The sequence below is a fragment of the Cyprinodon variegatus genome, unplaced genomic scaffold (genome assembly GCF_000732505.1).
Source record: "Cyprinodon variegatus isolate N-32 unplaced genomic scaffold, C_variegatus-1.0 Scaffold1049, whole genome shotgun sequence".
Classification (NCBI taxonomy): domain Eukaryota; kingdom Metazoa; phylum Chordata; class Actinopteri; order Cyprinodontiformes; family Cyprinodontidae; genus Cyprinodon; species Cyprinodon variegatus.
Window position 1 is genome coordinate 114,434 of NW_015151502.1, and position 10,792 is coordinate 125,225.

The following is a 10,792-nucleotide window of genomic DNA, read 5'->3' on the forward strand; positions in this document are numbered from 1 at the left end:
TTTTCAAAACACACCCCACTGCAAATTTCCCAATAAATATTTCCCATTTCTACTGTAATAAAACTGCTTTTGACCTAATAACATGGAGAGAGAGTGATTCAACAATTTGAGATGAATTCCATATCACTGTCTGACCTTTTCCTTCACAACACACTTTTGTGCACATTTAAAAATAAAGCTCTCCCAATTATGCTGTAATGAAGCATCTACTAACCTAATATAAAGGAAAAATAGATTAAACCATCGTAAATAGATTCCCTTATGTTAAAGACACAGCTCTGCTTGTCCTTCAAAATAAGACACAAGATACTCTACAAAATAAAAGCCTAAATAGTATAATCACCAATTTATTGTATTATAGGGAGCTTTATTATGAACCTAGTCGCCACTACATGTAGGTCTGGCCACATCAGTCAGCAGTAGGTTTGGAGATGCCAGTCACCAACAGCTGTTTGACGTTGGTCGCCTCTAGGTATGGTGACTCAAGTGGCCATCAAGCCTGAACAACCAAGTTTCCTCCTGGCATGGTAACGTATGTCATCACAAGGTTTCATGCTTTTACCCGATCTCAGGTTAACTCAACTAACCACATGACATCTTTGGTGCCACCCTGGCTTTGCCACAAAACCAAGTGGCAGGCACCACCAAAATTGCCTTGGGGAATTTTCTAGTTATTTGATGTTGTGTCAGTGAAAGATTGGCGGAGTTGGGTAGCAACTACTTTTATGACTTAAGTCACCATGTTTGAAGTAGCTTTACTGTATTTATCCATATTATCACTTTATTAAATATACAAGTATAAAAAATCTGCCTAATATAATTGTAAAGTATCAATACTTTTAGCTGAATAAAATCTCAGGCTACTCTATCCAACATGACCCACTTCATTGAACAAAATTAGTAATCGCTACATAAGGTTTACTTTGAAAAATAGATTTAAAGTTTTTCTTCTGCAAGAATGTTTCTTTTATATTTGTCTATTTCATTTGGTGCACAATGTATATTCTTTTCTGCTTGACTGCATAATTTCAAATAATACATCTGATATGATCTGTATTTGCTCTCCCTTCATTTTAATTTTTTTCAAAGAACACAATATGTGCTTATATCCTCTAGTATGCTGTGTGTTTCCATACATTGTGCAACAAATGTTGCCTGCTGTGACCAAAAATCAGGTTTCTTTCTTTTATGTTCTTTTTAAAAAGTTTGTTATTCAATGGGAATATAATAGACTGTCAAAACAAATGTAGTTGTTACTCGTATGCTTAACAAACATAATAAAATTTAAATCGAAACAAAGTAAGGATGAACTATTGTCAAAGTTAAATTTTCTTTGCATATTTTGTATCCTTTTTCTGTAATTTTACAAAGGATGATCCTCAGCCAGAAGCTAAAGATGTTTGGGGTGCTGCAGCATGAGAAGTTTGGGAACTCTTGTCCCAACTTAAAAACTCACCATTACAACTTGATTCCCAAACAGTTGTTTTCTTCTCCTCTTTTCTCCTGACAGTGCAGTTAACATTTACAGAGCTTGACGATAATACTACAAGCTCTGATGCACCAGTTTGGGAACTGCTCCAATGAGGACATGAAGGTTTAACATCCCAGGTGAAATCAACACCATCATCTGGAGAAGAACACTTGAGGGCGAAAGTACAGCCATCTGTTGTTGCTGGAAAATGGATCTTGGTGATTTTTGGTTGCTGAAGGTGTTCTGCAATTATTAATTAAAAGATTGATTTTTTTAACCTGAACCTATTATCATAACAAAACAAAAATCACATTTATATGAGAAATAATGCAGTAATTATAAGAAAGTTTACAAGGAATCTTAGGATGATGTTAAACAATGGTTAGAAAAATATTTCTATGACAAATTAAAATAAAAGCAAAACTGTTTTCACTCAACAATTACCTTTCACAGTTAGAATAATCTTGTTGACTTTGTCCACATTGTTTTTATTGACGAGATCTACAGTGTAAGTCATGGCATCTCTTTGGGTCAGGTTAGAAATGGTTAAATCGCCTGTCAAGACACAAAACATTGTAAACAGGAATGAACATTTCTTTTCATTGTGTCAAAATATAATTTCCATTTTACCTGAGGTGCCATCAAGAGTGAGCCTCCCTTTGTATTCTGTACGACGATCTGTATTTATTTTACCGTTGTCAAAGGTGGCAATCCAGGTGTTGTTCGTGAATATTGACCAGTCAACTTTGGATAAAACCCAGGATGGGTCGGCTTTTGATGGCAATGTAACACTATCACCTATGTACCCTGAGATTTGGATTTCCTCAACCTTCACCCCTGGAGGAATAGATAAAAAATGATCAGTGAAGAAGCTGCATGTGCTTTACGTTTTACTTGGCAAACAATAAAAAGCAATGTTTTAAAAGCTTTCCTAAATACAAACATTCTTAATGGACCATTTCCTTGACAATACAGTCTCACTATTAAGTCTTAAATATTCATTCTTTGCAAAGTCCCCTCTGGTCATTTATTGATGCACAGCTTGCACGACAGATAGTGACAGGAAAGATGGAATGAAAGATTTTCAATGAACTGTAAAGTAAAACTTCCTACTAACCCAAATCTCTGAACCTGAAAAAAACACAAGTACACATGTTACCATAGCCTTCTAAAGCTGCCAAACCAACATTGTAGGCAAAAGAAAAATGTATTTGTTCTTGGACATGTGATAAAATGTCCACAATCTGCCATTTTCCCTTCGTGTCAATATATGACAAGAGGCCAAGTGTCAGTAGTTGGTATTTTACAAGTTGCTAGTGAGGATGTGTTGGTTAAGAACATGAAAACAATGCAGGCCATTTCATCTGCATATCTCAGAATTTTTTTTAAACAGAAAAGAGCAATTGGTGAAACAGTATTTATGAAGTTTGTGTATTATTAGTAATTTCATCAATTCCAATTTGAATCATTTTTAAGCAAAAACATTATCTTTGGTATCACCTCCCCAGGCACAAACCCAAGTAAACAACATAAACTCTATCCACAAAGCAAACCTATCTATACATTATTCTAAGGGACACATTTCTTAACTTAAAAATCACTCCTTGGTCTTTATTCAAACATCCCTCAGTTTCTGTATTCTTTAAAAAAGCTTTTCTATTTCATCCAACAAATGAGCAACACCCACTCTTCAGACACTTGGTTAGGCACATGGGACACAACTAAATTCTTTTTGGAAAAGATTTAACTAAGTATTGGGTACATTTCCCACCGAATTTGATTTACGTCGACATTATATTTTATCAATCACAGTGTTGATGCAGACTTGCATATTTTATCATTTTTATCCACTTGAACAGAGTCTTTTGGTGGTAGATGCTCACATAGAACACATATTGCATTAATCAACATGTTAAATGTCACAGAGTTAAGAAAGAACACAAGAGGAAGAAAGGGAAGAAGAAAGTAAGCAGTTATATCATAAATGAAATATGACTAATATTTTTTAATGTGCAGCTCTGCTCCAGTAGGAAGAGATTTGGGAACTTTGTTTCACATCGGAGTACATTGGACTCACAAACATGATCAACAATAATTCTGATGTAATCAGAGCTTTGTATATGATACATTAACCTGCTGGAGGCAACCATCAAAATATGGGTGTATGAGGGCCTTTAAGACATGTACTTGCTTAGCAAAAATCCTCAGGTAGTCTGAGGTGTTTACACAAGCTAAGGATATATATGTGCTAAAAAAAAAATCTTTCACACCATTATACTATCCCCATCAGCCGAAATCATTAGTACAAAGATGGTTGGATCCATCATAATGCCTTGATTAGGTTTGTCCCAAATTCCAACCCTGAATTACGTATTTGAAATCAATATTCTTTGGGCAAATTATTTGTCATATATGTTCTTATGCCTAACTTTTTGGAGCCTATTTATATCAAAGCGTCACATTCCACCATCCTTTATACAATAAAAATTGTAATATGTTCAATGTTATTCAATATATCATTAATAATATTTGAATAATATTAATATAATATTAATTAGCAAATTTATAATATAATAATATAATACCATATTATTAATATATTCAATGTTAAACAGAGTCTAAAGAACATTGTTTATCCATAAAAGAAACTTATAAAGAGCAGAGATGGATAATCCAAGTTCAGAAAGTAAAAAGCTTCTACAGAGATTACTTTTAACATTTGCATTTCCGGCTCTCAGGCCTAGGCCTAATCACCTGGTTAAGTGAACATAATGAAGAACAATAAGGCTGGGTTTTTACTTTCTGGACCTCGATTATCAGCCTTTCCTAAAGAGAAAAGTTGTCACAATTAAGTGCAGAGTTATATTTAGTTAACACCAAGGCAGTCAAAGGGAGAAATCCCAGCCATGAAATAATCTATCTAGCCATACCAGGAACAACCAAAACTACCACAACCAAGAGGAGACTTAGCAAGCAGGAATCTTGCTCTTTAACTGGAATCCACGTCTCTCTGCTACAAATAGAGGATTTGTATTTGTTGGACCAGAGAGGTTTGCTTTTTGGCTCATCTTAGCATTGATATCTGTCATGCCCATACATGCAAAATAACACCACTATACTTAAACATCTTTACTAAACCAGAATTTCAGTACCAGATGTGGTCAAGTTGATTTTTTTACCAGCCTGTTGACTCATGAAGCTTAAGCAAAAATTCAATTTGGAAGAGGGTAAGGGATTGCAGAGTGCTAATTAGTTCTCGCAATGAGCTGGTTTTCCTTATATAGAAATATTTTTGAAGAATATGATTGTGCTACCTGTATCAATAAATGTAATTCTTTTTTATTTGTAGCTGTTTACTGTGTGACTCTCTCCAGGTTGAATTGGCTGCAAACTGGCAATAATTACGGGCTATAATTTGCAGGTTTCGCACAACTGTGTCTTGGATTGCGACAGATATTCCTCACAGACATGTGTTTTTAATATGCTACCTGACCTTTTAACCATAACAAAGCAAATTCAAGACCAACCAAGACCAAGATGATGACGATGGTTCAATAGTCACAACATGCCCCTTTTTTAAAACCAGATCATGGGGTAGCATTAGGCTTTCCTGTACAACATTAGTAGTTTTGATATAGAATTTTACACATCTGATTTGTTAGTTTTCAATGTTCTATTCACTCGAATTAGATTATTTAGCAAAACTTATAATGGTGGTTCAATCAAAAATAAAAACAGCAAAAAGAAGGTGATGCTGTAATAACCTTTAGGCAGTGTTGTTTTTCTGTTCCATCATTTCAGACCTAATAGAAGACTTTGAGAGATCCTACTAATATAACTTAATGAAAATCTAGTTTGCCACTTTGTAACACTAGCATAGGTAACAATAGTATGTCTGCAGGAATATTCTTTATGGAACTACTGTATATGTATTAATTTCATTCCATCATGAAACTCAGTGGCCATAATCTCATATTCATGTTTCCATGGAGTGCCAAAAGTGAGAAAAAGCTATTGGTTTATAGCTGTGCAAACTAAGATTTTGTTCTCTGAAAGCAGTATCAACTCTAATTAGAAATACATTAATAAATGTAAATATTTCAACTGCTAAAAATCGTTTTATTGATTCCCACTTGCATAATGTGCCGTTCATTTAATCAGATTGTGTTATTGTCAACATATATAAACATTGAAATAGAAAACAAATTTAAAATATAATTAAATGCATCCAGATGTAGCTTGTTTAATATAATTGTGATTGTGCTTAAAGTTTTTGGCATGATCTTGGCACTCATCCCTGGCTTAATAGTTAATTCTATTCACCTGACCAGCTCCGCCAAGTTTCTCATTGGTGTTCATCTCATCCACCTGCTCCTGCCTCTATTTAAGCTGTTTTCCCCCCTCGGACATAACTCTAAAACCAAAGATTCCGGCATCTTTCGAGTCACAGATTCGACGTGTTGTCAATAAACACTTTTGTAGATAACCTCAGTCTGTCTGCCTAAAATTCTGGGTCCAAAGTTCTGACAGTATTAGCTTGGTTATTTTTTTAAATGTTTCACAGGTCAAACTGTCAAAGCCAAAAAAATTTAAAGCTGTATTGCAACTAGTGTAAGTGCTGATTTAAAAAAAAAAAAAAAAAAACTTCTATGACAATACTTGTTTAGAATTTCAGAATTGCATACTCTGCCCATGACACGGTTGTGTTTTGTCTCTGGAAATTAAAGACAGCTGAAAACAAACGGACCTGTTGAGACATCATCCAATTCAGAGTTTGAGTACTTAACAGGTTGTGAGTATGACTTCAAATTAGGTCTTTAGGGTTCAGGTTGGCATGGTTAAATATTTCCAAGAAGTTTTGAATATATGAGTAGTTAACGGGCCTTTGCTAAATAATTTAATTCAGTTTTTCACAGTTTTTCATGCTACATTCAAAGGCCTCAATTAATTTCATTGTGATTCTATGCTTTGAACCAACTCAAAGTTCTAAATGATAAAGCGGAATAAAGATATTTAAGTGAAAGAAATTGACCTGCGTATATTGAAATCTCAGTATAAACTCAGCTATACTGTAAAACAGCAGTCCCCAACCACCGGTCCGCGGGTCATTTGGTACCGGGTCACACAGGAAAAAAGTGTATATATACATATATATATATATATATATATATATATATATATATATATAATTTATTGACGATCAGAGTCTGAGTGATGTTTTTTTTTATAAAAAATTGCGGTATTCTCTACCAATTACATCAGTCGGTGCATCTGTGCCTCTTGACACAGGTTAATTCAGTTCATGCCTCATCCTATCTATAACATCCTATCTTTGTGAAGAGAGATTTTCTGCGGTTACAGCGACCAAAACAAAGCTACGGAACAGACTGGACATCAGGAGCACACTTCGTCTGTCATTTTCTCCGATTACACCTAGATGGGACCGGCTTGTTGTTTTATTTTTATGCTGTTTTTATTTGATTTTATGCCCCCCCCCGGCCGGTCCGTGAAAATATTGTCTGACATATAGCGGCCCATGGTGCAAAAACGGTTGGGGACCGCTGCTGTAAAAGACTCAGAGGCTTTCACCGAACATTGGTTTGCACAGCAATCTGAAAAAAACAGCAAGAACTAGCACTCCACCTGAACTTACACAATCTAATATAATCTGTTACTATAAATCCAAACTTTAAACAAGTGGAAACAGGAGAGCAGATGTTGTGACAAATCTATGAGAAGCCACAAGTCAGAAGCCATGTGTTAGACGGAACAAATATGCGGCGCATGAGGATGTGGTGAGGTTATTCAGTTAGGCAGTTGTTTATTTGTAAAGCACTCTCCCAATCAACAATAAATAGGACTGAAGTGTTGAACAAAGTCAATATATAACAAAAAACACAGAGGGTGAGAAAATAAAAAAAATCTGGTTAAAAACTGTTGAACGGAATACTGTGGTTGGCAAAAACTGTGGTTGAGGCTGCCTCATTGGACTGAACCATGTGCTTCACTTCCCTTTAGCCTCATTGTTGCCAACTCCTCAGCAAGAAGCGCTCCTATTGGCTGTCCTTAAAGGTGCTAGATGATGTCATTGTTGAATTTGCCTATTTAATGTCATTCAGCTGCCAGTGGAGATTCAATTCCATTTTTTTTGGGATGTCTATCAAAGCAGGGCACATAGATATTAGGATAGTTGGAAGGGAAAAGTTGTGGGGATTGTAAGAGTAATAACCAGTGTAGAAATAAGTAAAAAAAAAAAAAAAAAAAAAAGAACTCAGCTATTTAGTTCCAAACTCCATTCTGGTTAGAAAAGTATTTTCAAAAATCCCAGCTTGCAGTATAGTGCTGGATTAGCAGCAGCTTTACACATGCTGTATTTGAAGTGGAAAGTTTATCTCTCTGCTGCTGCAGCATGCATGCAGCCTGTCTTGTATGAACAACAGCAGAAAGTGAAAAGGACAGAGTGCAGGAAGCAAGCTATAGGATCCACTCGCTAATTGCTCAGGGGGACAGAGTTCAGGGCTTTTATGTGTTGTCTCTAAAGTCTTCATTAACACAGAAGAAAGTTGTTAGATTTGGCGCTAGGGGCTTTTTTGCAATAGATATGTCTTGGAGTAACTAAAAGTAGTGAAAAGACCAATAAGTTGGCAGCACTGTTTAGCTTTAATTTCAAAATCAATATTCACTTATAAATCAACAATATAGTGGATGTCAATTTCAGTGTCAAGGTGCAGTCACAGAAAATGATTGGTCCCCAAAAAGTTGCCACCTTGAACAAAGTGTGACTGCCTGACCTGAAGGAGCTGATGAGAATCCAATCTAATCTACTTTATTCATACAGCACATTAAACAAAAAATGTTTCCAATGTGCTGTTCAGAAAAACAAACAAACAGAACTCAACACACACAAAAAATCAGTAAGTTTGAAATGAGTAAATAAATAAAAAGGACACAGATGACCACACGATTATGCAGTGTACAAAAAGTGGGCCTTAAGACGAGACTTAAAACACTCCACTGTGGAGGCTGTTCGTATATGGAGGGGCAAAGTATTCCAAAGTCTGGGGCCAACTACAGAAAAGGCTCTGTCCCCTCTGCCTTGTCTTAGGCACTGTTAGCTAAAGATGGCCCCTTAGACCTCAGAGAACTTGCTGGAGATTAAATCTAGAGGAGTTGGTAATGTAGTGAGGAGCCATCCCATTCAGAGCTCTAAACACAAACAATGAAATCTTAAAATTAATTCTAAAACAAACAGTGCAGAGACGCAAGAATTGGTGCATTGTGTTGATGTTTTCTGGTCCCCCTTAAAAGACGAGCTGCTGCATTTTGGATCAACTGCAGAGGGGAGAGGGCCTGTTGGCTAACCTGAATAAAGTGCATTGCAGTAGTCTAGACGGCTAGAAATAAAAGAGTGCAAAACCTGCTCAAAGAGGTTAAAAGATAAAAATGGTTTTACCTTAGATAAAAGACAGAGATGATAATAAGACAATTCTAAAACGCTGCTTACTTTTTTGTTCAGTTTAAAGTCACTGTCTATAGTGACACCAAGGCTGGTTACTTTGGAAAGTACAAAATCCTTGAAAGATCCCAAGTCAGAGATGGCATTGCCGAACACCATCACCACTGTTATGCTCTCATTTGGTTTAAAAAAAAAAATGGTTTGATAACCAAGCCTTAACATCAGCCACAGTGTCAAGTAGGGGTTTCATGGGGCAGTGGCTGTTTTTATCAATTGGCAAATAAATTTGACAATCATCTGCATAGAATGGGTACTCTATACCATATTTAGTAAAACTCTCATTGAGAGGGAAGTGCTAAAGCACAAACAATAAAGGTTCCAGGATAGAACCCTGACGTACTCTACAATAAAGTGGGGCAGATGGCTACGTGGTGTCCCCCGCCCTGACAAAGAAAGACCTCTTTGACAGGTAGGATCTAAACCACGGCAGAGCAGTCCCCCTAACACCCACCCAGTCCCTCAGGAGGTCTAGGAGGTCTTAAAAAAATGTGTAGACTGACACAATTCCGACCAACCCAACACAGTCCAACTTTCAACACCAATTTCTGGACTAAATCAACACTATGAATGACCAACCAGATTTAGCCTAAAAACCAACATCTACATGGCACCTGGTGTTGTGGGAGGACCCACTGGGCAAAAATTGGTTTAAAAGACATTAAAACAAGGACATGATTTACTTCCAAACGTCTACATTGATTTGCAAAAAAAAAGCAAAAAAGGGAAAAGCTGTAATTTTCAGATTGTTGAGAAGACTTTGAAAACTGGGTTTGAAACTAAGCACCAAAAAACAAGCTCTATTATCAATTATTTATAACCAGCATTGATACTGGAAGCAGCCCAGCTTCTCCAAAACAGCCTAGATTCGTACTCGTACTCGTCGTCTCCCGCTTTATCCGGAACCGGGTCGCGGCGGCAGCAGACTAAGCAGAGACTCCCAGACTTCCCTCTCCGCTGACACCTCCTCCAGCTCTGTTGGGGAAAGCCCTAGGCGCTCCCAGGCCAGCCGAGCGACATAATCTCTCCAGCGTGTCCTGGGTCGTCCACTGGGCCTCCTCCCGGTGGGACATGGCTGAAACACCTCCCGGGGGAGGCGTCCAGGGGGCATCCGAAGAAGATGTCCTCAACTGACTCCTCTCGATGTGGAGGAGAACCGGCTCTACACTGAGCCTCTCCCGAATGACAAAGCTCCTCACCCTATCTCTAAGGGAGAGCCCAGCCACCCTGTGGAGAAAGCCCATTTCAGCGGCTTGTATCCGGGATCTCTTTCTTTCGGTCATGATCCAAATTTCATGACCATAGGTGAGGGTAGGAATGTAGACCGACCGGTAAATTGAGAGCTTTGCCTTTTCGCTCAGCTCTCTCTTCGCCACCACAGACCGGTGCAGCGTCCGCATTATTGCAGCAGCCGCACCGATCCGTCTATCAATCTGCCGCTCCATTCTTCCCTCACTCGTGAACAGGACCCCAAGATACTTGAACTCCTCCACTTGAGGCAGGGACTCTCCTCCAACCTGAAGGGGACAAGCCACATTTTTCCAGTCGAGAACCATGGCCTCGGACTTGGAGGAACTGATTCTCATCCCAGCCGCTTCACACTCAGCTGTGAACCACCCCGGCGCACGCTGTAGGTCTTGGCAGGAGGGAGCCAGCAGAACTACATCATCTGCAAAAAGCAGGGACGAGATCCACTATTTCCCAAACCAGTCCCCCTCCGGTCCTTGGCTGCGCCTTGAAATCCTGTCCATAAAAGTTATGAACAGGACCGGTGACAGAGGGCAGCCCTGTCGGAGTCCAACATGCAC

The 10,792-nt window shown here is 38.0% G+C and overlaps 1 protein-coding gene across 1 annotated transcript in view; it reads right to left on the reverse strand.

Moving 5' to 3' along the window:
• Positions 1-10,792, reverse strand: part of LOC107101066 (CD48 antigen-like) — a 17,628-nt gene that overhangs the window by 4,555 nt on the left and 2,281 nt on the right. Inside the window, exons 2-4 of the mRNA XM_015399824.1 lie at positions 2,102-2,308; positions 1,916-2,026; positions 1,457-1,714 (exon numbers count right to left, since the gene is read on the reverse strand). Of these exons, the coding sequence (XP_015255310.1) occupies positions 1,457-1,714; positions 1,916-2,026; positions 2,102-2,308 (576 nt within the window). The remainder of the gene's footprint in view (positions 1-1,456; positions 1,715-1,915; positions 2,027-2,101; positions 2,309-10,792) is intronic.